Here is a 27,873-nt window from a genome sequence, read left to right on the forward strand (position 1 = left end):
GATGTGCTCGCAGCCGCCTCTGCTTCTCTGCGCCACCTTGCTGCCTGGCCGCCTCGCCTGCCCCGCGCTCTGTAACCTGCCGCCGCCTGCAGCATGCGCACTGCCCGGGATCCCTAAATGGGACAATTCTGTCCGTCACGTAGCTGCTCAGCCGTCTCCACAGAAACTTTTGTCCCGCTGGCCAATCAGCGCGCGGCCGACGGGTGGGGGGGGGGGGAGAGGTTTAGTGTGGAGCTTTGCTCTCGCTCAGCCTGTGCTGCTACTGTCAGTCCCGGCTCCAGCCGCCGCGAGACCTTCCAATAGAGCCACTGAACGGAGCGCGAGCCGGGGAGGCGGCTGAGGAGGAGGAGGAGGAGGGACTGACCATTTTGCAAGTGCCTGCCTGCGTGCCTGCCTGGGACAAGGCTGCTCCATGGTGCGCCAGGGTGGCGAGGCGTTTCAGCCCTGACTTCGCTTTCGTTCTGGAGACCAGAGGAGAACATACATGTATCATGCGTACACACACATAACAATGGGGGAATGCTGGCTGTGAAACCGACCAGGAATGTGTGTGCACTTGTCTGGCAGCCCGTGTAGCGGAGGAGCTGAACAGGACGGGTGGAAAGCACACACAGAGAGAGTGGGAGTGTGTGTGTGTCTAAGACAGGGCATCTTGCAGAGGCTGGGAGAGGAGGATGGGAACTCCCCTTTTCCTGGATCCTTTAATGATTGGAAGTAGGTGTTGAATGGAGGAGCTGCAGACTGCATTTGCCTTGGAGGACCGTCAAGAGGAGCTAACAATTTGGCTACTTTCACCAGAGAAAGGGGTGCCCTCCATTACGTGGTAGGGGAAAACAGGGTGATCAGAAATCTCCAGGGTGACTCGAAACTGGCAAAGCCAAAGGGAGAAAAAAATCGATCCCTTAAAAAAGGGGGGGGGGGTTTCTATTAAGCATCCGCATGCAAACTTACTTGTGCAATGTCTTGTAGCCAGTTTAGCACAGTCACCAAATGAAACCCCAGACCAGAAGAGTCCTGCATGTGTGAGCACCATTATAAAACTGGCAGACCAACCGACAGCCGCCTTTTTTCCTTTACCAACATCTTCCTGGGACTGATCTGCTTTGGTCTAATATCTGATCATATCTTGTATATATTTTCCTCTATCTGCTGGGATTTCAAATAAATAAATGAGAATTCCTATAAGGGCATCTGAAATTCAGTGGGACTGAGTAGGACCAAGTGAAATTTTCACAGACCTTTTTTTAAAAAAAAATATTAAAAATGTGCATGGAATTTGTTAGGAAGGAAAATAACAGGTAAGAACTTTCTTTCTTTCCCGTACTTTTAACGCCCAAAAGCAGAGAAATTTAAAGCAAAACCAGCCAAGGAATAGAAGGGGAACAGAGACCAATTTGCCCTTCAGTGTTTCCTCCATCCTGCACAGAGGAGAGGCACGGTCCTCCAGGACAGACACAGAAAGCCCTTTGAAAAAAGCAGCGAGGGCTGGCTGGGGTGGAGAGTGTTTCTTTTTTTATTTTTTTCACCTGCACCATCCAGGGTACAGCCGGGTGGAGCTGACATCTGAGAGAAGAAGAAGACGGGTCACTATTCTATTTTCTCTTTTTGTTAAGCCAAGGGGTAGGCTTTTAATTATTTATAAATCAAACCCCTCTGGGTAGACGCCTTCGGAGATACTGGGATAGTCCTGCCTTGCACGATATTAGCGATCACGTACAGGGAGAAGGATAAGAGGAGCCTCTACAAGACCCGTTTGCCTGCTGTGGTCCGGCACAGTTACAAAAATGAACAAGAACATTGCTACACTACTGGATTGATTGCTACCCTCTCTCTCCCCTCCCCTCCCCCAACCATAACAACAAAAAATCAGCTGGGATCTGCTCGCACCGGGACCTCCTCTGATTCCATCTCGGTGGTGGATGCATTTTTCATGAGCACTAGGTGAACAGGTGCAAAGTACATTTGGAAGACCCCGGCACGGCCCGTTTTGTAGCGTGCGTGGTGTGTCTCGGAGGCTATGATGGAGAGCGGCGACCGGGACATGTACCGCCAGTTCCAGGACTGGTGTCTCAGGACTTACGGGGACTCGGGGAAAACCAAGACCGTGACCCGTAAAAAATACGACCGGATCGTCCAGCTCTTGAATGGCTCCGAATCGAGCTCCACGGATAATGCCAAATTCAAATTCTGGGTCAAGTCGAAAGGCTTCCAGCTCGGCAATTCGGACGAGGTCAATGGTGCTGGTGGAGGAGCGAAGCAAGTGCTGTACGTGCCAGTCAAAACCACGGTTAGTAGAGAATTGTCTTCCTTGTTATATGTCGACCAATGCAGCTTAGAGTGGGAGAGAGGGAAAGGGGGAGCCACAGCCACAGTTGGCTCGTTTCTCTCTCTTCCCCTAAGTCATCACCATGTTGTATTTGCATGTCACATTGTGCACAGGTTAGGGCTTTGTGGCCCTTTATAGTTAAAGTCATCAGCCCCCCTCCATTCTCCCCGCTGGCTCTGTGCTGTTATTTTGGGGCGAGCTATTGTCCCGGCTGTGTGGTGTCTGTCGCGTGCCGAGCCATTGTAGAAAGGCCACACAATTACGCTTACAGCTGCACATTTTCATAATATGCTGTTTGCGATCGATAGAGCACGGTGTATCCTTCCTGGCGCAAAGCCAAATGTGGCGCTGGTCGTTTATTTGGGGGCTTCCCCAGGATATCGGGCTATTTTATTGTTAGACCGCAGCCCCTGAGACACAGCAGCAGGGATATGCCTGGATGACTCTGGAGCGTTGCTATTTTATTAAAGGAGACGAGGAGAGGATGATCTACAAAGAGAGAGGAAGAGAGAGAGGTTCCCACATGACCAAATAGCAAATTTTGTTTCTCTTTCTGGGATTGCTCAAGTCTCACAGCTACAAAGCTGAAACTCAATTGATGCCATCCAGTAGAGGCACGAGCCTTCCTAGGGTCTGAATCTGAATAGCTAGACGCAGTTCTAACAGCGGCGGAGCTGTTATGCTTGGTGGTGGCAGGAACTACAGCATTTCCTCTTTAAGAAGATGGGAACGATTGGCTACAAGTAGGTTTGCATATTGAACTCTTTAATTTATCATTTTCCTCTTTAATCTTCCTCAAAGAATCTAGACTCCTTATTTGGAGATCTAAAGATGGAAACACGGGTAATCTTTTATTTTTGCTTCAATACTTTGATTTGATAAACAGTATTTTCTTTTGCACTGAAATCTCATCGTGGTCTAAGGAAAATCTCATGCTCTTGGATGGCATAATGCAGAATTCTTCTTGAAAAGTAGCTAGGTTTAATTAAAACATATAGTGCTGGGAAAAATCTGGAAATCCTGTATAAGTATCTTCTTCAAAGTATTAATACATTAAGGCATTGGGGTGCTGGTTTATATTGTCCTCTTTCTAATAATCAGATTGACTGTTGCCAGGAAATATAGATGTGGAATTAATTTTGTAAAGGAGTTAAAAAGCAAGGGATAATAGAGAATGTTCTGAGCAATGTTTTTGTTCCCTTCTTACCAGTTCTATTCACAGAGGGTTCTAGGTCTGCCTATAGGTGCAGCCTTTTCATGGAAAAAGGCATGTTACTTTTCTAAAGTTAAGCAGCAGATTATTAATATCTGACCCTGAGATTTACTGTAGATTACATATATTTTGGGATGGAAATTGAAAATCGAGCATAGAACAAAGGAAAAATTATCTCAAATATAATTATACTTCTCTATGCTATCTTATTTTATTCTTCCATTAACTGGAGCAGTGTTTTTTTTAAGTGTCTTGCGTGAAATATCTTTTAATTCTTATGGGTTTACATTTCACCACAATTTCAAAACTGTGAGCGAATTTCTTTTGTTAGAGTAACATTAAATGAATTCATGGGCTGAATAAAAAAGACTAACTTTAATTTTACAGGATTTAGTAAAAGCTAGAGCATTTCTGGGCCTTTCAAAAACAACATTACTGTATGTCACCAACTTGTACATTGTTTGGCATCTTTACTAGGTCAGGAGGGTTTGGATTTCCTCCCTGCTTTTGTTGTTTGTTGTTATTGTTCTTGATTTTTTTCAGTCTCAGGTGTCTAGGTCACTTCTTGGTGTGTTTACTTGTTAAGAGATTTTACTGAAATGTTGATCTTCATGATAGTTTTGCCACTACTCGCATTTGGAATCCTGTGAATATTTGTGTATTTGTGATAAATATTATAAACATTATAACAATCAACCAAGCACCACAGCAAAAGTAGGGCAAAAGAGCTACCATGATATATCCATAAAAATAAAAAGTTTTTTTGGCATTACATTGAATTATTAAACATAAAATATTAATTAACAGATCTTGCAGTCTTTGCTCAGGTAAAACATCCCCTGTCTTCCATGTGCGTGAGTGTTTGGTTTCCAAAATCTGTTTCCCAGTATAAACAAGATAAGAGTATGCACAAACTAGGGTTGCCAGATGGTTTCAGAAAAAATACCAAAAAAAAAGGACCCTGAGAGTTAAGCAAGAAAATAAAACAAAACAAAAACAGTGTGGCCCCTTTAAGAAACGCATGGTGAGGCTTTTTGGCCCTAACAGGCTGCCGGCAGCCGCCCACCATCTTGCCTCCCTGCACGGGGCCGGACAGCTCCCCTGAGGAACCCGGTAAGCACTCGGGTTGCCAGGCTGCCTCCGTATTGAGCCAGACAGCCCGGGATTTTCTCCTCCTGGCCAGGAAAAAGTCAGAAAGTCATTTTAGGTGTCTGGTATTTTCTGAATTTTTTTACCGGCAGGAGACGAAAATACCAAACTGTCCGGTTCAATACCGGATACCTGGCAACCCTATGCACAATATTCAGGTACAATTTATCAGTTGCTAAAAAACAAATGTCATCCTCCACTTAAACACATACAACCAACTTTATACTCCAGTCACAAAGTAGGTTTGTGTAAATAGAGCTGTAGACTGGTATCTGTTTATCTGATATGTTACTTTATGCTAAAGAGTGCCAAATGCTCTATGCTCAGAAAGAAATTGTTTTATATATTATGGGTGAAATCCTGAGCCCACGAAAAAAGTTTCAGAGGGCTAGCTCATCTGAAGAAATGGGTTGTGCCCACGAAAGCTCATACTATATTTATATATTTGTTAGACTCTAAGTGAGTGTTTCTCAAAGTGGTCTGTGGACCCACTCTGAGAAATCTTCTACCAGGCCACTCCTGTTTGTTTACTTACTGGCTCCACAGCCATGGAGCCTCGTGGCTCCCAATGGCTGCAGTTCACCGTTTGCAGCCAAGGGGAGCTGCGAGAAGCAGTGGCCTAGGTCACTCTACTTCCCGCAGCTCCTCTTGGCTATAATCGGTGAACAGCAGCCAATAGGAGCAACCAGGACGGATAAGAAAACAAACGGGAGCAGCCCCTAGCAGCTTTTTCAGAGTAGGTCTGCAGACCACTTTGGGAAATTCTGCTTTAAGGTGCTACAGGACCACTCGTTTCTTAAGGTTTTTTTTTTTTATTATTTTTGTTTTTGGTCCCATGGAAGTTAGTGACAAAATTTCCATTGGTTTAAATTGCACTATGATTTCATTCCATAACTAAAAAATATGTTTTATGTAGGAGTAATCTGACGTTTATAAGATTATTGATATAAGGTATTGTTTTAGCGCTCAAAAGCCCACCCTTTCATTCATTTAATAAAATCCACACTAACTATTGGAGAGTTTATTCATTTCTGATAATTCAGAACTAACCCTAATTGTCTAGTTTGTACATACCCCATTTTTTGTCTTACTTTTGTCACAGACATGTGAACTCCTCCTGTCCACAGAAACAGCCACAAACAGTGTCAAAGCCTAAAAGAGAAAAAACTTTCCCATCACTTGACCTCACAATAGGTAAAAGTAATTTCAATGTACAATTAATCATCTGTGGTAATTCTGGCCAATACAAACACTCTCTCTGCATTAATAAGATAAATGAAATTAAGGTTAACTTCTGAGTCATAAACTGGTAACATATAAGCAAATAATATTCAACTACATTATTAGAAATTATTCTTTCCTTGAAGCTCTAAGGTTTGCTGCTCTGCTTTGCTGTCAGCCACAGATATTTGCTCCTGATGGTGCTGTAATCCACTGCTGCTGGTAATTAGACATCATTACTGCTGCGTTAAAGGGAAAGAGAGAAGGGAAGAGGACAGGCTGGGGCTAATTAACTACTTGATTCTAATGAAAGAAAGAGAGACTGATAGCAACTGGGAGGTTGCACCGGAACAGACTAGACATACAACGCAGACTTAATTGGAGCAAGGGTATCTCGTAGGCTTAGAGTACAGAGGCTTGGTCTACTTTTTGTATTTCATGGGCAGTGACATGCTAGGTTTTATTCCATTTTTCCCATTGCTTGTTTGGTGAGCATCACAAAATTACAAGCCTGTTTTAAATATCAACTTAAATGTGCAGGCAAGTGGACTAGTAGATAGTTACACATAGACTTCTATTTTACTGGCCTGGTCTCCTCAAGAACAGCAGGAACGAATCAATCTCTGAATGTTCACATCTCTCTGTGGCCTAGGAGATGCACTCTTGGTCACCAAGCAACAGCATCCTGCAAAACAGCCATTTTAGGTCCAGAGTGGGACAACATACAGTGAATTATGTGCATACAGTCCAGAGAACATCTTACTTCTGCTACTTTTCACATTGTTACTGTTATTGTCATATGTTCTTTTTCATTAAACCCACGCTGCATTATGATATCAGTGAAATGATGCCTAATCTAAAGGTATTTAATAAAAGTGTTAAATTGAGAAATATGCTAAATGGCTGACAAAATTATTACAAACTTTTAATGGTGGGCACTCACAGTCACTTAAAAAGGTGTAGAACAAATTTACTAATGCAATATCTTCTTTTGCTAATGCAAATGACTGTTGTGATTGGCTTCCTTGTGTTCCCTATTCAGCCACTCTGTTGAAATTATCTGATGAAAAACTAGAGAACAAAACAATAATAATTAATAATTATTACTTGTATTTTACTTGATTGTATTATTCCTGGGCAAAAATATGGTTCTGAGAATTTTCCCAGGTTTAGAAATTGCTCAAAAATAAGCTAAGCAATAATGAGCCAATAAATACCATCAGATTTTACGCAGAACTGCACACTTAAATAAGAAATTATATCTTTTTGTGCAGAATATAGTTTGTACATAAATCTACAGGAACAGGAGCTGAAGGGCCAGATTTGATAACAGTATGAATCTGGGGTAACTTCACTGACTGCAATGGATTTACTCTTGAACAAATGACATCACAGTCTAGTATTCTGCATGAATTTTTCCATATATTTATATAATTTTCTCACTAAAACCAGTCTTCATTCAAAAACAAACATATGTTAGCTTTTTTTGATCCCTAGATCCTGATTCTTCAGGATTATATGCCTTAGCGGAATATTGGAGCTCCAAACAAGCTAACAGTCTGCACTAATTGATTTTATTACTGGATTGGGGGCTTAACATTACGTTTTATTGGGTTCAATAGACCAGTCCCATTCTCCATATATCTATTTATGGAGTCATTTCCTGATATTATAATTTGAAGGGTGCAATTTTGGTTATGAATGCTAATATACAAGAAATACATGAAGAACAAATAGTTTGTATGTTAAAAGAGAAGGTGACATTGTCACCATATGTTTTCAATTACTTTCTTCTAGTGGAAAATTTTACTATAATCTAAAAGTATGCAGTGTCATTTCAATAATTTTCTCTTTATTATTGTAGCAGTATTAAAGGTAAACAAACAAGTCTGGAAAATATATGTTGGTAGCTGTATACATTAATGAACTAATAAATGTAACAAATGTAAGTGACGCATAAAGTGAAACAATGAAATTAAGAGGATGATGTTGAATGTTGGCTGTAATTTAACCCAGAATACACTTGTGCAGTAGCTCTTAGTCCGATTAAATGTTTCTCCATTTCTCCAAAACTCCACTCAACCCCTCATTTCCTGAAATGTCTTGCTCATTCACCTTCCCTTCATAACCACATCTTTGCTCAACTCTTCACAGGTCCATCTGTTCCTATTCCTCTTACCCACTCACTATACCTCTACTTCTTAGCTTGCTTCCTGTTCTCCCAATGATCTCTGTGACTAATTGATGAATCAGGAAGGGTGCATCTACACGGCAGGGCTTAACTTGAAATATGCTATGCAAATTGAGCTATGTCAATTGCATAGCTTATTTAGAAATTGGGAATGTCTACACAGCACTTATTTTGAAATAGAACACTCTTCCTCTGACTTCCCTTTCTCCTTGTACAATGAGGGTTACAGGAGTTGGAGTAAGAAGTCCTCCAGCTTGACAGTATTTCAACATTATTTTCAAATAACTGCCTGCTGTGTAGACACAGCCTTAGTTATTTTAAAATAATGCTAGTTATTTCAAAATAATGTTGCTGTGTAAATGTACCCAAAAGCATACTGGTAGTGTTAGAAAATGGACATAGCTGATGAAACTAGGCAGTTCAGATGGTTATTTTTTATATAGCTCAATTAGGTTTTCATGAATAAAGGGAATAAACCTATGTCATCAAATTTAAAATGTCAAAAGTGGCATATATTTAAGATGCTATCTGTATGTGTTAACATTTATGATACGTTGGAGTTTGAGTTAACTGTGTTTGTTTATCTAGAACTACACAAAGAAGTGTGAGGAAAAACAGCAACTTTTCGAAAAGAAAGCATCTGTAAATGTTTCCTCTGTAAAATTATAAACTATTTTATTTTAAGATTACATACCAAATACCATTGTTCTTTGAATAATGTGTCAAAGTTAGAAACCAAATGAAATCACGTAAGTGTAAAACAATAATTTTAGTCTGAACAGAAGTCACTCCTGACATCTCTGTTTTATATATATTCATACAACACAATCTGATACCCACCTACTTCATCAAAAACGAATCACCCCAATAAAGAACCAACATCTAGCATGAAAGATGAAATCTGTAAATCTGCAAACTTTTGATCCCCATCTTTCTCCAGCAAATGTCTTGTAGAAGCAGTATTCCAAATATATGTTGCAAATTTAATTTATGGAAAATGTTGGAACTTTGCTTGGAATATTATGGAGAAAGAGGACTTGATTCTCCCTCTGTTCTTTGGGCATTAAGCTTCCACCAAAGTGCAGGAGGCAGTTTATGAGAGTGAGGCACAGCCAACAGACAAAAAGAAGAGCTAGCTAGAAGAGGCAGTAGAATTGGCAAAGAGAACTTTGAGGAAGTAGATTAGGAAACATACAAGAGGGACAGATCAAGAGAACACTGAAACTCATGATTCTACAGCTCAGATTTACCTCGGTGGAGAGCCCCTGGCAACAGAGATGTTTGGGAATGTGGTGGCACCAGGCACCACAAAAATTTCATTCCTGAGTAGCTTGCATTGGCCAACATAGCTCCCGAAATGGGCAGCTCTGACAGAGTTAGTGTGACTGAAGGATGTATATTGATTTTGCCTATCTCCTAAGGAGCTGTCAGAAGAAAGTAAAGCTGCCTCTGACTAGTAAAGTCCCTAAAGGAGGACAGATGGCCAATTTAGAACATGCAGGTGCAGTTTATGTTACTCTGCACTAGCAAGAGTGATCTTGATCTTCCACCTTTTCACCTAAGACTTTTGACCGTATTTAAGTGGATGAGCATCAACATATTAAACACCACTTTTAAACAGGTGCACTGAATTAAAATATCCAGATAGGTAAGGAACACTTGCCAAAATTAATGAATGTTGTGCATTCTTGTATAAGCAAGGGACCTTGTTAAAGGTCACCATTTCTTTGTCTGATGAATGGAAACTTCCTACCCATTCATTTCAGTGTGAGTTCTATGGCTATTAGTACAGAGTTTGATACACCTAGTCCAGAGTTTTGTAAATTGAGTACCTTGCCATTAGGATAAATATATATACATGGACTAAAGATAGTCTCCTAAATTTAATGTAGGATTTGAACCACTTACTTGTTCCAGGGAATTCATATCAATTTAAGGGACTGTCTGTAGTGGACATTTTACTTAATAAATCTGATCTATGGCAGAGTTCACCTTAAGCAAAGACTTTTTCAAACATAAATATATAATATGAACATTGTTAATTTTTATTAAATAGCCTACTTGAAACTATGATGAAATCTGTTCAACAATTTTCACCTGACAAGTTGTAAATGAGCTCCTCTGGGAAATGACAGGCCAGAATTTTACCAATAAACTCACTGTATCTGAAAGTCTTCTGAATTGTTGTTCCCCAAGATTCTTTGATTTAGCAACAAACTATCAATGCTACATATTGGACCACCCTTGTCCTGCACCCTTGGGACCTGACTGGTCCCAAATGAGGGAGTTTGCCTCACCAGGGCAGGTCAATTATGTGCCCCCCTCCCGGCACCAGCCCTGCCTCACCTAGCTCTGCTCCTGACCTGGCTGCTGGCCTCCTGGCTGGCTCCTCCCCACAGCCACTGGCCTAGCTGGGCTCATGGCCACAGCAGGGCTTCCAGCCCCACTGCTGCCAGCCCAGCAGGGGCTGCCAGATCCTCCTGCTGCTGGCCTCCCAGCCAGCTTCCTGCCTGCGTCCAGCCCCACTGGGCCTACCAGGCTCCTGGACTCACTGAAGTCCACTCCTGTGTTGTGCTACCAGCCCCACCAGAGTCCAGACCCATGGGAACCTGCTGACATGCCAGCCCTTCTGGGCTCATGGTTGCCAGCCCCTGCTGTTCTGCTCACCCCATTGGAGCCCGCTGGTGTGCAGGTGCCTCTGCTGTCAAGCCCAGCCAAACTTCTATGACAGGGATCCTGGCCACCAACCCCTCTTCAGCCAGCCTGAATGAGCTCCCAACCCCCGTAGGGCTCCCGGCCACTGGGACTCTCAGCTGGGCCATGGATGTTGCTGGACAAGAAAGTCCCGGTTTAGAGAGGATCAGTCTTATGTATTATGTCTTGGCCTCCTTTTTTTTTTTTTAATACATTTAGAGAGTGTGGCCACTTACACTTGAATCACTCTGACTGCAGACAATTTCTAACATGGAGAAATATGCTTTGTATTTAATCTCCATGTCTGCTAGCCAAAAGCCTAGTTATAGTTACCTATGAAGCTGTGCAAGGTCTAAACTCAAGACAGACACAAAACTTGAGTAGCGTATACTACATTATAAACTACTTTTGTGATAAAGCAACAATTTTAGTGGCATGTGGAAAATCAAACTTTTAAAAGTGATGTGTATTTTCTGTGCCTAAATTGACAATTAACAATTTTTTAAGTACATTGTGCACAGCAAGCCTTTGATAGGGCCACTGATTTTACCAGACTACGAGGGTAATCAAAGAGGACGAGAAGCTTCACTGAAAACATATGATTTCATTCCCACTATGAATGATGAGGAAGTACATATTCCCAGACTATGGGTATGTCTACACTATGGAGTTTTTTTTGGAAAAATGGCTGTTTTTCCGAAAAAACTTCATTTACATCTACACTGCAATGGCATTCTTCCAAAAGAAAATTGAAAGAACAGAAGGGTTTTTCCAACATTGGTAATCCTCATTCTATGAGGAAGAAGCATTTTTCCGAAGAGGGAGTTCTTTCGAAAGAAGAGGAAAGAGAAAAAAGCACAGGTGTCCTGGTGGCCTTTCTGTCCATAGTAATCACAGATGAAATATGAGATAGCGTCCATTCAGGGTGGACGCTATCTTTCGAAAAATCAGATCACTTTTTTGATGCACTTTTGTAGTGTGGATGCTCTATTTTGGAAGTTTTTCTAGAAGATCTCTTCCAGAAAAGCTTCTTCTGAAAGAAGCTTGCAGTCTAGACGTAGCCTATGCTTTTCAGGTAATGAAATTGAGGCACTAACAGAAATAGAGGTATAATAAAAGAGTTGATGGACAACTCAAGATAAATTGCAATAAATTACCAGGACAAATCCAAGAGTTCTGAAGAACTAAAGAATGAAGTAATTAAAATATTAAGATTTTTCATTTGCAATTCAGTTATGATACAGGGGGTATGTGGCCAAAAACCTATAAAAAAGTGGCAAGAATATTAATAGAAATGATAGATCTGTGAGCTGTATTTCAATGCCAGAAAAGATATTTTTGAAAATCATTCCAGAGTTAAGTCCTTAGATGAGAATAACATGATTGATATAAACCAGCAAGGCTTCTGCAAGGGTTAATTATATTTCTTTAGCCCGTTAGAAGCCTTTGATTTAACACAATAAAAATCTGGTATATTTAACTTTAGACTTTCATGTCTTTTTATAAAATAATTCAGAAGATGAAACTTAGGGCCTAAGTCTGCTTGCACTGAATTCAAAATGAGTCTGATATTGACTTTCATGGGATTGGATTGGATTGGATTGGATTGGATTGGATTGGATTGGATTGGCTTGGAACCTCAGAAATGATGGCATAAGAAACAAAAAGTCTGTCAAAGACTAAAAACTGGGTAAAATATGGGAAACAAAGAATTGGAATAAAAGGCTAATTTTCAGCATGGGAAGTGATTAATAATGGTTGGAATGGAGTTCAATATACAGAATAATTTGGAAGAGAGGTGATAGCAGGTTATCTAGTCTAGGGAGCACTGGGAATGGACAAGAGTAGTACTATAAAAAGGGGAAAATAAAAAAAAGTCAATGAAATTCACATGGAGTATCATTGCCCTTTAATCACTGAAAGAAAAAAATAATTAAGTTTTTGGACACACTTGAGTCTCCTAGATTATGTGTAACTTCTTAGGGAAAATATATAGGAACAATCATTTTAATGCATTGTAAGAAAAAAAAAAGATGTGTGATATGTTAGGCTGTGTTAAGCAGGGGTTAGAGATTCATATGGAAATAATATTTTGCTAATTTATTCAGTGGTGTACCCTTGTTTTTAATAATGTGTTCAATTTGGTTACCTCTTCTCTAAATGAATATAGGAGAGAAAAAAAAAAGTCCAGAAAAGGGCAACAAAACTAATTAAAGGCATGGCTACATCCAAAAGAGGAAAGATCAAAATGAAGATTAAAGATTAAAAAGAGTATATAATTTTGAAAGGAAAAAGTTAAAAGAAGGTATGATAGGAGGACATTAAATAGTGAATATATAGACATAGCCACTCACATAGTGTTTTTACCCTATTCCATCAGACAGGAATATGTGACAGCTGACATTAAAAAATAGCAAATGCAGGGCTAGACTGTAGTTTTAAATCCCCTGGAAATTGGGTGGAAGTCTGCACTGCAGCTCCTGCAGGAATTCTGACTGACTCAATCAAAATTTCTACTGCAAACTATACAGTGCAGTGGCAACTCCCACTACCTTTTGGAGAGGTGTAAATTGCATTCCTTTGTGCCAGTTCAACTCTGCTGACTGGGGCAGGGTAAGCAACAAGGTCATGATCCCACCTTCACCATGTTCCTCCAATTCTCGTTTCAGGTTGCTAGTATCAGTGATACATTAACCTGAAGAATTCCTTAATATTGTAGAGGGAGGTATCTCTTTGGGTCCTCTTCCAATGAGCTCCACCATGGTCAGGTACATTCTGGCCCATAAAATCAATAAAAGGAAGGACTATTGGTCAAATTTATAGTTAACCCAAGGTGCCTGGTAAACTCCCAGAACCTTTCCTTGCAGAACACCCACGGCCCCCTCCTTCGTTCTGTCATTTCATATTGATATTGGCCAAGGTTAAAGAATAAAATAATTTCATGGTATAGTACTGTGTAATTGCCTGGATATTATGTTTTGGGATTTATTTTGGTATTTTCCCTGGAAACATAATGTATAGGCTGCCATGGCAACCAGGACTAGATAGATCACTGGTCAGTTCCAGTATGGCAGTTCTTATGTATTTGTTGCTGAAGTGATATTAGTCTAGAGAAGGAAAAGAGGTGTTAGTGGTAATGTCCTGGCAATATCCTATATGGATCTGTAACTAGATTTGCACACAGGTTCCTCAACCTTTGGCCCATTTTGTGCCCACAAACCAGCTAGAGACCCTTCTTTTGGTGCAACCACGCATGTTCTTTTTATGTGTCAGTTCCCACCACATTTTATGTACAGAGCTTCAGGGACTGTTAGCTCCTCCAGCTAGCAGGGGAACACAGCCTTTGACTCCCTGGCTCCACTCCACTCCTCTCCCTCGCTCCCTTACTTCCTTCAGCAGCCGGTGGCTAATGAGGCCCATCAGCTGTTCCCCATTTTACTCCTCAGGTGTGGGCTTACTTAACCAGCTCCAATTACCTTTTCCTGCTGGAGCTGGCATGACAGAGATCTGGCTCAGGTTTCCTAGCCAGCAGCCTATCACACACCTCCTCTCTTATGAACTACCAGGTTTGGCTGGTATAGGCCTCTCTGGCCCCTGCTGGAGGAGGCCCTCCAGGAAAGCTCCCTGCCCTTTTTCAGGCAGTCCCTGGTGACATCTCCTGGGGGCTCCTTCATCCCCCATCCACAAAAAGTACATTAGTTGGGGGTGGGGGAGGATGCCCCCACAATTCCACCTCTGCCCCTAGGTTGTCACATCAATCACATCCTACATGTACCCCCTCTCTTGTATCACCAGATAGGGGATCAGGGGCTATCTGCACATCAATTTCCCGCAACCTCCCGAGTAAGGCGTCTGTCTTCTCCCCTGGATACTGTGTTGTGGGGAGATCCAGTTGTCCCTTTTGTTCCTTGAAGGGGCATCTCTTCCATACATCTTTCCTTCTGATCTGCTCCCTTTGGGGTCTGTTGTTTAGGGTTCTCTTGCTCACTTCTATGAGGATTTTTCTCCTCTTTCTCACAGGGGCTTCCCAGTCGAGGGGACCTACACTCTCTTTGAGATACCTCTCCTTTTCTCTTTGTGAAGTGGGCCCTAGTCCCTACCTAATACCACTGGATATGTAAACTCTTCTACCATCACAACCCACTTTCACTTAAAGCTGCCCCACACTTCTAGGGTCACCTGGACCATTTGGCAATACCTCATGTCCCCATGGATACACTCCAGCATCATTTGTGTACCTGGAATCATCCAGCGCAATTTTACCACTTCCCTCTGAGTGAGCATGCTGAAGAAATATCTATTAGATCAGTGGCCAACCCGTTAGAGACAAAGAGCCAAAATAGTGGTGAATACAGCGCAAAGAGCCGAGGGAAAACCCCACGCTGCCCCTTTAAGAGCCACGTGTGGCCCAAACAGGTTTCCGTTGGCTGCAACGTCAGATCTCGCTACCCCAAGCAGCGCCCTGACCAGACAAGGAAAAAGGGTCAGAGTAGGGGAATGCAGAACAGCCACGGGTGCAGGAGACGAGCCGTGGGTGCCACAATTTTTCCTTTGAAGAGCCGCGGGTTGGCCACCCCTGTACTAGATCCCTCTGCGATTTCTTCTCCATGCTCACCAAGATAGTTGACAGTCTCTGTCCTTTTTTCCACCCTCCAGCATGAGTCCCATTCACATTCCATATCCATGTGTCATGCTCTCCTGCACTACTGGCAAACTATTGTGCCAGTCCCACCGTTATTCCTTTCTGGGCCTTTCCCAAGAGTGGGTTCTGTTTCCTTCCCAACTCTGTCTTTATAGAATCAGCCCTACCTGTGGGGAACATCTGCCTCCATATGCTCTTCCTTCAACTCAACTGCTGCATCCACTGTGTCAGGCTGGTGGCGACTGACCCACATGCAGATATTCTCGGGAAGAGTGTGAAACAGTTGTTCAAGGACAAGTGTGTACATTGTTCCCCCACTGTACATATTTCAGGTCTCAGCCACCGGGTTTTCCAATCCTCTAGCTTTTGGGCAAATGCCCAGGGTCACACCGCCACTGTCCATCTGGATGACTGAAACTTTTGCTGATATGTTTCTGCCAATAGGCCCATCAGTTGCCCTCATTGTCTCATAGCTCTGTGCCCATTCATGGCTCAAGGCCCATTCATGGCTCAAGGCCCATTAATGGCTCAAGGCCACATAGGCTGCCTGAGCCCTCTCCTGGTAGGTATGGAGCCAGTGTACAACCCAGTTTGCTATCTGCTATTTGGCACCAATGGCTACCCACTTGAATATTCCTAGGAAGGCATTTGAATCATCTGGTAGGCCCATTTTGCAGTGTCCTAGGACTGGCAGCCGAGTGCCCTCCCCTCCCATGGGAGTCACCACTTGTAGGAGTTGCTGCTGCATGCTGCTCTGCTCCCTGATAAAGTCTCACAGACTTTGCTGTTGTTTTGACTGCTAGGTTAATAAGGCCTATCTCTCAACTGGTGGGACTGCTGAAAGCTTTGCAGGGTCTTCTGCATCTTGTATTGTTGCTTGATAAACAATTGCAGAGTCTCCTCCATCTCTGGGCCAGCAACCACATTCGCTGCCCCCAGATGATACCCTACATGTAACAAGGTTTGCACACTGGCCCCTTGACTTGTGGCCCCCTTTGTGCCCACAAAACAACTTGAGACCCTTATTTTGGTGCAATCACCCATTCCCTTTATTGTCCATGTCAGTTCCCACCACTTTCTACGTACAGAACTTCAGAGACTGCTAGGTTCCCTGCTAGCAGGGGAGCTCAGTCTTCTATTTCCTGGCTCTTCCCCTTCCTCCCTTCCTCCTAGCCTTATATAGCCCTGTGGCTAATGAGGTCCGCAACCAGAGTCCCCATTTAGCCCTCAGGTGTGGGTTTGCTCAGCCAATTCCAATTACCTTTTCCTGCTGGAGCTGGCATGACTGAGCTCTGGCTCAGGGTTCCTGGCCAGCAGACTACCATAGGGTCAATCCACAGTAACAGTGATAATGACTTGGGCAAAAAGTTTATGACCAATCACCCTCTCCAAGATATTCCTCCATGTCTGATTAATGGGAATATATGTTGTTTCCACCTAAACTTTTTTTTCAGAGCTGCTGTGCTTGAATATTTGGTTGTTGCTGAAATAATATTTAATTATTAAGGTGACAAGAAAAGAACAGGAAACCATACCAGAATAGTTTGTGAAAAGAATGACAAACACTAGTCACAGTTACCTCATCCAAATGAAAGATAATTTCTAGAAGGCAGTGTGGGATTTTTCCCCATCATGGTTGATAACCTAGACCTCTGAAGGGAATATGGCACGTAAGTGTATGTTTATATGACATGTCCATCACATGTTCCTTTTCTGATGGGCCACAGGGTGTCAGGCTCTTCCACACTTGGATTTTCTGCAGATGGCCACACAACTTTGCTTCAAAAACTCATATTATTCTCTCTTCATTGAACAAACTGATAGTTTATCATGCCTCTTTTGGTAGCTCTCTATTGTTCTATAAATCAACAAATCATATAGTGTTCCCATATGTATATGTATGGTTTCCCTAGCCTCTGTTTGTCAGGGGCTGGAAATGGATCACAGGAGAGGGTTCACTTGATGATTACTTGTTTCTGTTCACCCCTTCTGGGATAACTGACATTGGCTGCTGTTGGAAGACAGGATACTAAGCTAAATGGACCTTTGATCTGACCCAGTACACCTGTTCTTCTAATAAAAGCAAGCAGTCAAACCCTTCAGTTGTCATACTTTTTATCAGCAGATCCTATACTCTGATACTATGGTGATACTTGCCAGTGCAAAATCCTGAGAAAGACAGAACTAAAAAAAACCACTTTTTCCTCCTCTCTTGCCTGGATTTAGGACTTCCCAACGAGGTTCAAACACAAAATGGCTGTGTCTAGACTGGCAAGTTTTTCCACAAAATCATCTGCTTTTGCGGAAAAACTTGCGGAAAAGCTGTCTACACTGGCCGTTTGAATTTCCGCAAGAACACTGACGATCTCATGTAAGATCGTCAGTGTTCTTGCGGAAATACTGTGCTGCTCCCGTTCAGGCAAAAGCCCTCTTGCGCAAATCATTTGCGCAAGAGGGCCAGTGTAAACAGCACAGTACTGTTTTCCGCAAAAAAGCCCCGATCACGAAAATGGCGATCGGGGCTTTTTTGCGGAAAACTGCGTCTAGATTGGCCACGGACGCTTTTCCGCAAAAAGTGCTTTTGCGGAAAAGCATCCTGCCAATCTAGACGTGCTTTTCCGAAAATGCTTTTAACGGAAAACTTTTCTGTTAAAAGCATTTTCGGAAAATCATGCTATTGTAGACGTAGCCAATAAGTATGAGGGACACAACACCAAAAAGCTAAGCTCATTTCTAAAATCATTAGAGTTTCAACAAGATGTAAATTGTTTGGGAACTATAATTCTGCCCACTTGTCCTTGGAGTAAATATATGCTGACAAATACTTCGGTTATTTTTACCTGTACAACCATATTGGCTACAGACAATTTGCACTAGTATAACTGGGCATTCAAGGAGTCAAACGTGCATTTAAAATTTAAAACAAAGTTTTCCACCTTAAGGACATCCTATTTTTACAAATACACCAGGAATTTGGCTCAGGAATGTGATAATGAAGTAGTATATCTGTAAATATCACTTTAACTGCATGCCTATCTACCTGAACCAAAGAGACCATTTTCAAAAAAGACTGGGAAAATGTGCTCTTAAACAGCAACTAGTGAGCTAGCTTCATATTTAAGAACATTAGGCAAGTTTTTTTTATTTCTAGATGTGTAATAAATTAAAGCTTTTCTAATAATTATTTATCTGTGAATTTTACCAAATAATTCCACTGGTAATTTCTGATTTTTCTATATTTCAGAAAACTATTTTTATAAATATTGAGATATATTAGCAATATATATGCTTTTTTATATAAACATTTAACAAATTAACAACTATAACTCTCCATTGCACTTTGAAAATAGGCAATAAATAAAGTAGAATGTATTTAGGTTAAAATAAATCATTAATCTTTTAATGAAACTCAGTAGGATCTAGTCACAAGCTAGAGGAGGACATATGAAATTATTAAGGAACTGTAACTGTAAGACGTTGGGAAAGAAGTAGAATAATTTGAGTAAGCTTTGAAAAAAGCTTTAAAAACGAGTGGTCCTGTAGCACCTTAGAGACTAACAAAAAATATAGATAGTACCATGAGCTTTTGTCGGCTTTCATGATACTATCTATATTTTTTGTTAGTCTCTAAGAGTATGTCTACACATCAAAGCTATTTCGGGATATCCCGAAATATCTACCCTGCATCTTTTGAACTATTCTGAAATATAGTGGACACGCTATTTTGGCAAGTCTCGAAATAGCACTTTATTTCAAAATTTGGTAGACAGCACCACATTTCAAAATAGCCTATTTAAACTCGAAATAAGCTACGCAATTTGCATAGTGCAAATTGCATATTTCATTTTGAGTTTACAGTGCAGTGTAGACATAGCCGAAGGTGCTACAGGACCACTAATTTTTTAAGCTTTTTTTAAAGTTAGGCTACGTCTACACTGGCCCCTTTTCCGGAAGGGGCATGTAAATTTCACTAGTCGTCGTAGGGAAATCCGCGGGGGATTTAAATATCCCCCGCGGCATTTAAATACAAATGTCCGCCGCTTTTTTCCGGCTTTTAAAAGTAGGAATAAGACCCTCCGGAAAAGGGCACTTTTTCCGGAGGATCGGGGCCAGTGTAGACGCTCTTTTCCGGCTTTTTTAAAAGCCGGAAAAAAGCGGCGGACATTTTTATTTAAATGCCGCGGGGGATATTTAAATCCCCCGCGGATTTCCCTACGACGACTAGTGAAATTTACATGCCCCTTCCGGAAAAGGGGCCAGTGTAGACGTAGCCTTACTGAATAACATGGCTACTCCTGAAACTTCTGAGTAAGCTGTTACTAAGGGTCCGATTCTGCCACTCTTATTGGCATGGGGGTGTAATTCACCACTGGGAGAAGACCATCACACGCATATAAATAACTTCATAGCACAAGGATGATGCATCCTATTTTGAGGGCTTTTATAGGTCTTTAGTGATGAATCGGCCTAATACTGATCTTCACCCTGGGAGTGAAGTTCATCTATTGAATGGAATACCATACTTACTCCATGATTAACTCCACTGATATCAACGAGTGCTGGTGGCAGATTGGGTTTTGAACAAGGCATCAACATAATTTATTAAAATAAAGTTTTATATTTTTAAGATTAGTTTAACTATAATTACCTTACTATAAAACATTCCAGTGTGAGACAATATTTTCCAATACATAAATTACATGGTTAACGGTGGTTGATTTTATATCATTCATTTCAGTGCACACTTACAGGCAAATTTAGCCTTGATGTAATCCTCAAAGTGATCTCAGTGAGTTGCACTAGTTCACCCCCTTGAATATGGCTTTTACTCTTTGCTTATAGCATACTCTACTGTCATTGTATCCTCCAATCACAATAAAGTGTATACTTACTTCTTATTTATGAAAATTTTCACACTGATTATTCAAGAGGATCTGAGTTGGAAAATGTTTCATAGGCTTTAGATTTTTTTAAAAAATTTACATACATAAGCACATGAAGTGTAGTTATCTTACCTTCTCTCTTTTCAACTGAACATTCTCCTCACATATTTTTGCTGTGTTTATTTTAAAACATTTCTGTTCTTCCTCTTTCATGACTTCTGCAACAGTAGTTCCAATGGCAAACAGTACCAAATTCAAAATAATAATAACAAAGGTAATAAACTGTGAAATAAATCAGGTAAAAAGTAAGAAAGTTTCCATATATTAGGCCACTGGTCTTTCGCTTCAGAGTTCAGGAATCACAGCATATAATGCTATCTGCAAATAAAGGAATCACAAACTATCAACTGCCTAACCACTGGCAATATTTGGAAAATGGGGATAAAGGATTATATTTTTCCATTTTTCACTAAAGTTTTATTTCAGCAGAAATTTGCCCTTAATAGCTATCAGTACTGCCACATCTTATTTCCAAGTACAGTTTATTACTCAACTGTACAGTATTATTTATTTTAAACATTAGTGTAACATCCGTCATCATAATGAATTGGTAGCTATCTAGAAGCATTTATTGCTAGTATTTGAAAGCTTTTTCTTTATATACATGTGTAATCCTGAATATAAACATGAGGTATATTTTTTAGAACGTAAGAACATAAGAAATGAACATACTGGGTCAGATCAAAGATCCATCTAGCCCAGTATCCTTCCAATAGTGTTCAATGCCAGATGCTTTAAAGAAAATGAACAGAATAGGGCATTATCAATTGATCCATTCACTATTGTCCACTCACAGCATCTGGCAATCCAAGGTCTAAAAACACTCAGAGCATGGGGTTGCTATTGATGGATCTATCCTCCATGAACTTAACTAATTATTTTTTTAACACAGTTATACTTTTGGCCACCACAACATCCCCAAGCATTGACTGTGCATTGTGTGAAGAAACACGTCTTTGTTTTAAATCTGCTGCCTATTAATTTCATGGGTAACCTTTAGTTATTGCTCCAGATGGTTGTGGGTGGATTGGACCGAATAGATTCTCCAGTTAATTGATTTTTTTAAATTTTACAGTAGCCCAGATTTATAAGCCCATTTGTAGATCTCCTTTTGTATGCAATTTAGGCTGCATCTGGTTACTCTCCAAAATAATGTGCTTTGAGAGCAAAGATTAATACAATTAAAATGCAGGCAACACAATGGTTCAGCTAACTAATATTACAGAAGTGTACTGATCCTACTACCCATAGATGAGACATACATATGATTTTAGCATCTGCAATTGGGCTGGAATGCACAATTAGAAGCAGCAACCCTCAAGGTCTGGAAGGACAGACAATGTAAAGAAACAAAAATCTATGGCTATTAGTAAATGACAGTCTGCATTTGCAAAGGCAGAAATGACAAAAGTTGAAGAAGAAAATGGGTAACACAATGGCTGTGTCTAGACTGGCAAGTTTTTCCGCAAAAGCAGTTGCTTTTGCGGAAGAACTTGCCAGCTGTCTACACTAGCCGCTTGAATTTCCACAAGAAAACTGACAATCTCATGTAAGAAATCAGTGCTTCTTGCAGAAATACTATGCTGCTCCCATTCAGGCAAAAGGGCCAGTGTAGACAGCTCAGATTTGTTTTGAGCAAAAAAGCCCCGATTGCGAAAATGGCAATCGGGGCTTTTTTGAGCAAAAGTGTGTCTAGATTGGCACGGACGCTTTTCCGCAAAAAGTGCTTTTGCTGAAAAGTGTCCGTGCCAATCTAGACGCTCTTTTCCGCAAATGCTTTTAACGGAAAACTTTTCCGTTAAAAGCATTTGCGGAAAATCATGCCAGTCTAGACATAGCCAACATGTATCAAATTAACATTAATGCTGTTATCTAAATGTATCAGACCACATTCATAAATTTAAAAAGTGATGTGTAACCTATCATGTTCTGTACCAAGAGACTGGAGGCTGGATAACATGATGCCAATTTTTAAAGAGGCCCCAGAAGCAATCCTGGCAATCACAGGCTGGTAAGCCTAACATCAATACAAAACAAACTGATTTAAACTACAGTAAAGAACAAAATTATTAGACATGTAAATGAACATGGTTTGTTAGAGGAAGAGTCAACATGGCTTTTGTAAGGGGAAATCATGCCTCACCATTCTATTAGAATTCTTTGAAGAGGTTAACAAACATAGGGACTAGGTTGATCCAGTGAATATTATATTCAGAAAGCCTTTGACAAGTCCCTCGCCCAAGCTCTTAAACCAAGTAAACAGTCCATGGAATAAGAAAGAAGGTCCTCTCTTGGATCAGTAACTGGTTAAAAGGCAGGAAACAGGATTGGAATAACTGTTCAGTTTTCAGAATGAAAAGACTTAAATAGTGGTGTCTGCCCAAGGGATCTGTACAAGTGCGGTTCAACATGTTCATCAACGATCTGGAAATTAGGGTAAAAAGCGAGGTGGCAAAATTTACAGATGATACAAAATTACTCAAGACAGTTAAGTACAGAGCAGACTGCAAAGAGTTATAAAGGGATTTCATAAACTTAGATGACTGGGCAATGAAATTCAATGCTGATGAAGGCAAAATAATGCAAATTGGAAAACATAATCCCGATTGTAGATACAAAAGGATGAGGTCTGAATTAGCTGTTGCTACTCAAGATAGAGATCTTGGAGTCATTGTGCATAGTTTTCTAAAAATAGCTGCGCAATGGCAATGACAGTCAAAAAAATCTATGGGATGGTTAGGAAATGTTAAGAAATGTTAGATAATAAAACAAAATATTATAATGCCACTATATAAATCCATGGTACACCAACACCTTATACTGTTTGCAGTTCTGGATGTCCTGTCTCAAAAAAGATGTAATGGAAATGGCACAGAAAAGGGTAACAAAAATGAATAAAGGTGCAGACTAGCTTCCCTACAAGAAGAGATTTAAAAGCCAGGGGGTACGTCCTCACAGCAACATTATTTTGAAATAACTTAGTCTGTGTCTACACAGCAGGCAGTTATTTTGAAATAATGTCAAAATATTGTCAAGCTGGAGCACTTCTTACTCAGACTCCTGTAATCCTCATTGTACGACAAGTAAGGAAGTTGGAGGAAGAGTGCTCTATTTTAAAATAAGTGCTGTGTAGACACTCCCAATTTCGAAATAAGCTATGCAATTGATATAGCTCAATTTGTGTAGTTTATTTTGAGTTAAACCCTGCTGTGGAGATGCACCCTGTAACTGTTCAACTTGAAAAAGACATATAAAGAGCAGATATGATAGAAGACTATAAAATCATGAATGGTAGGAAGAAAGTCAATAAGGAAGTGTTATTTACCCTTCATATAACACAAGAATGTACCTGTCATTTATTTATTTAAACAAAATGTTGGGCATGATGAGAGTGAAAATATGCTGAGTTTAGTTGAAATCATTTGCATGCTAATATTATCAAATTTTCAATGCCAGAATGATTGAATTCAGCAATTAATGAACGACAATATCATTTTAATCCAAAATTCACAGTTCTAAGGCCCAATCCTCTTGGCACTGAAGTAAGTATCAAAATGCCACTGTTTTCAATAGAAGCAGGATTGGGCACTAATACTTCTAAAAATTCGAGATGATAATATAAATGGTACTACATTTGCCCATAATACTACACATTGCCACAATAGCATTTGGCTGTTAGCACTTTCATTACCTTTTAAAAATAAATTGGGTCAGATTTTCAGGAGTATCCAGTTTCCAAACCACAATGGGCTCGAGCCATTTTATGGTGTTTCTATTCAGACTCAGAACTCTTTGGAAGCAAATTAGGCTTTAGGTGGGTGCAGATGAATCAAAGTCATGGCTCTCTTCTTACGTGCAAAGGATTTCTCTATAGGAGGGAGAAGTCCTGCCAAGAGATAAAGTACATCTGTACTTATGGTGTGCAATGACACTGAATACCAAATATGCCTATCCTGAAAAGAAACATCTAAGGTGAATGCCCTTAAATGTTTCAGGTTCTTTCAAACTGAACCAGAGGGTAGTTATGGGCAACTATGCCTCTCCCCCACATTATTCAGTAAGGATCTATGTATTATCACCTCTTGTTATTCAACATCTATTTTTAAATCACTGGAAGAGCTGGTGAACCAACATAGATTAAAAGTACAGCTAGTATACAGGCAATACCATCTCATTATGTCAAAGCTAAACAGCACCATCTCCCAGCATTCTCAATAATTTACTCAGAATTTACATCTGGCTAATGCTGAACACACAAGACTAAGGAAAGAAAGTCCACAGGAAATTCTGTGGTTAAAATCACCAATGCAATATTAACTTTGTCATATTAAAGCATATCTTTACCAGCACAGCCCCCAAAATATTACATCTGTTATGTGTGTGCCATGGCCAATCTATCGTTGCTGTGGGAACCTTAACTGAATTTTGTAACTTTTTGCATGTTCAATTTTGCAATAACATATCCCTTTGCATTTAATTTTAGTACTGTTTTCTAGGATCATATGCTGCATGCTTTTTTCTTTACAAGCATAAACGTTGTCATTTAAAATAAAACTAAATCCTATGACCTTTTTAAATGACTGTAAGATCTGCATAGATATTAACAGAGGTAGGAACATGGGTCAGCAACAATTACCAAATTTCAATCTGGTTATTTTTTTAGTGTATAAAATAAAAAAAAGGGAGTGATAAAATTACTATTGTGTTTTGAGCATGGTACTGAGAATAGACCCTTGCTTGTTATATTGATGTGTTTTCTGGAACCATTTAAACTCTGTTCAGATCATGCAGTAAAAGGAAAACGTCTCAAGCCTAATTGGTGAAAAAACCTTGAAAGTCCCATAGACAAATATGTGATGGCTAAAATATCAATGGAAATTAATGGGAATCATTTGAATTTTTGAACCTGTTAAACATTCATTGTGTTATTCTGACTCGTGGATATAATGAATGAACCAAGAAATACATATATCTGCCACTGGTTTAGCAATTGGCAGACATTTCTTCCTCCCTTCCCCCTATAGCCATATGGTACAGTAAATAAATGCTCTAGTCTTTCCTAAGATAGGTACAGTCTAAATTTCTTGTTGAAAAATACAGTTCTTATATAATGACTGTTTCACAGTATATGTTTGTCCCCTACAAGTACCTCTCCCTGCCTGTGCGTTCAGCAGCCGGATAATAACCTAGAAATTGTTCTCACGCACCCTGTGTTTAACATACACCATGGGACAGAGAGACGACAGGGTGAATCAGAGCTTAGTGCTGGCAGCTTAGGAGGCCATATGCCCTGCTTGGCTGCTCTGGTGGTTTCTCTAGGTTAGTCTCACTCTGACCCACTCTGGGGCTCAGTCAAACAAAGGAGGAGTGGGCATGGGATCCTCCCTGTAACATCAGGGGGAGCATCAGGGGAAGGTCTTCAGCTGGGGCTGACCAGGAGAGGGGAATGGGGCTCTTTCCCCGGGGACACGTGTAACACGGGGGGCGGCGGCGGCACAGGCTGGGCACAGACTCCGGCCCCCAGGGGCTGCGTGTGGCACGAGAGTTTCCCGCCCCAGCAACTGTGCAGTCCCCGCTCTCCTCGGCCCCAGCCCCCCATCCGTCCCCGCGGCGGCAGGACAAGCCCCGCCTCGGAAGCAGCTCCCCGGGCCCGAGTGAGGAGGCGGGCTGGGTGCGGGGGCTGCGGCGGGGGACTGGGTGCGCGGGGGCCCGTTCCCCTCCTGCTGCTCAGGCTGCGTCTCTGCAGCGGCCTCCTGGCTCCGCCGCGGCGGCGGCTGGGTTAATTGATGCAGGGCCCGGCCTGGCACTCAGGGCCCCGTGGGGCTGGGGAGCGCACCCGGTGCCTCCCACCCCTCCTGTTGCTATAGTAACACAGAGCTACCTCCAGCGCCAGCAGGGCCCGCGGCGCCTCTCCGGATTGGCGGGTCTCTGGATGGGGAGGGGAGGGGGCAGAGCAGGGAGCGGAGCTGGGGCAGGCCCGGCAGCAGCAGCAGAGGCTGAGCGCATCCTCCTCCTCCCCGCCCCCACCGAGCCGCGGCCACTCGTGTTCCCATGGAGACTGTGAGTGCAGCAGCCGCCGCGCCGGGATGGGCAGCAACCCGAAGAGATGCAGGTCCATAGCAAGACACCCGCCAGTGCTGACACCCCAGCGCCTGCTGCTACTGCCCAGTGACACTGACACCCCAATGCTACTGCTACCCAGTGACACTGACACCCTAACACTGACACACACTGACACCCCAGCGCCTGCTGCTACAGGTGACACTGGCACCCACACCCCAGCGCCTACTGCTACTGCCCAGTGACACTGACACCCCAATGCTACTGCTACCCAGTGACACTGACATCCTAACACTGACACACACTGACACCCCAGCGCCTGCTGCTACAGGTGACACTGGCACCCACACCCCAGCGCCTACTGCTACTGCCCAGTGACACTGACACCCTAACACTGACACACACTGACACCCCAGCACCTACTGCTACTGCCCAGTGACACTGACATCCTAACACTGACACATGCTGACACCCCAGCACCTGCTGCTACAGGTGACACTGGCACCCACACCCCAGCGCCTACTGCTACTGCCCAGTGACACTGACACCCCAATGCTACTGCTACCCAGTGACACTGACATCCTAACACTGACACACACTGACACCCCAGCGCGTGCTGCTACAGGTGACACTGGCACCCACACCTCAGCGCCTACTGCTACTGCCCAGTGACACTGACACCCCAATGCTACTGCTACCCAGTGACACTGACATCCTAACACTGACACACACTGACACCCCAGCGCCTGCTGCTACAGGTGACACTGGCACCCACACCCCAGCGCCTACTGCTACTGCCCAGTGACACTGACACCCTAACACTGACACACACTGACACCCCAGCACCTACTGCTACTGCCCAGTGACACTGACATCCTAACACTGACACATGCTGACACCCCAGCACCTGCTGCTACAGGTGACACTGGCACCCACACCCCAGCGCCTACTGCTACTGCCCAGTGACACTGACACCCCAATGCTACTGCTACCCAGTGACACTGACATCCTAACACTGACACACACTGACACCCCAGCGCCTGCTGCTACAGGTGACACTGGCACCCACACCCCAGCGCCTACTGCTACTGCCCAGTGACACTGACACCCCAATGCTACTGCTACCCAGTGACACTGACATCCTAACACTGACACACGCTGACACCCCAGCACCTACTGCTACAGGTGACACTGGCACCCACACCCCAGCACCTACTGTTACTGCCCAGTGACACTGACACCCCAATGCTACTGCTACCCAGTGACACTGACATCCTAACACTGACACACACTGACACCCCAGCGCCTGCTGCTACAGGTGACACTGGCACCCACACCCCAGCGCCTACTGCTACTGCCCAGTGACACTGACACCCCAATGCTACTGCTACCCAGTGACACTGACATCCTAACACTGACACATGCTGACACCCC

General features: G+C 42.2%; 1 protein-coding gene and 1 long non-coding RNA gene across 4 annotated transcripts in view; one reads left to right on the forward strand and one right to left on the reverse strand.

Annotated features, from left to right (window-relative positions):
• Positions 1 to 206: 206 nt before the first annotated feature.
• NOL4 (nucleolar protein 4) overlaps positions 207 to 27,873 on the forward strand; it is a 271,241-nt gene continuing 243,574 nt past the window's right edge. Inside the window, exon 1 of one of the 2 annotated variants that reach the window (XM_006115357.5) lies at positions 207 to 2,287. In XM_006115357.5, coding sequence (XP_006115419.1) covers positions 2,018 to 2,287 — 270 coding nt within the window. In that variant the 5' untranslated portion in view covers positions 207 to 2,017. The remainder of the gene's footprint in view (positions 2,288 to 27,873) is intronic. The other variant, XM_006115358.5, reaches the window with a different exon arrangement.
• LOC112544523 (uncharacterized) lies at positions 2,287 to 26,437 on the reverse strand. Of its 2 annotated transcripts, none has more exons than XR_012901486.2 (5): positions 26,261 to 26,437; positions 24,071 to 24,265; positions 20,452 to 20,601; positions 5,780 to 6,594; positions 2,287 to 2,815 (listed from the first exon to the last, which is right to left on the reverse strand). It is a non-coding gene; the product is annotated as an uncharacterized LOC112544523 (long non-coding RNA). The 2 variants fall into 2 exon arrangements; XR_016348772.1 differs by lacking the exon at positions 2,287 to 2,815 and adding an exon at positions 2,822 to 4,183.

The sequence above is a fragment of the Pelodiscus sinensis genome, chromosome 2 (genome assembly GCF_052426305.1).
Source record: "Pelodiscus sinensis isolate ZL-2025 chromosome 2, ASM5242630v1, whole genome shotgun sequence".
Taxonomy (NCBI): Eukaryota; Metazoa; Chordata; order Testudines; family Trionychidae; genus Pelodiscus; species Pelodiscus sinensis.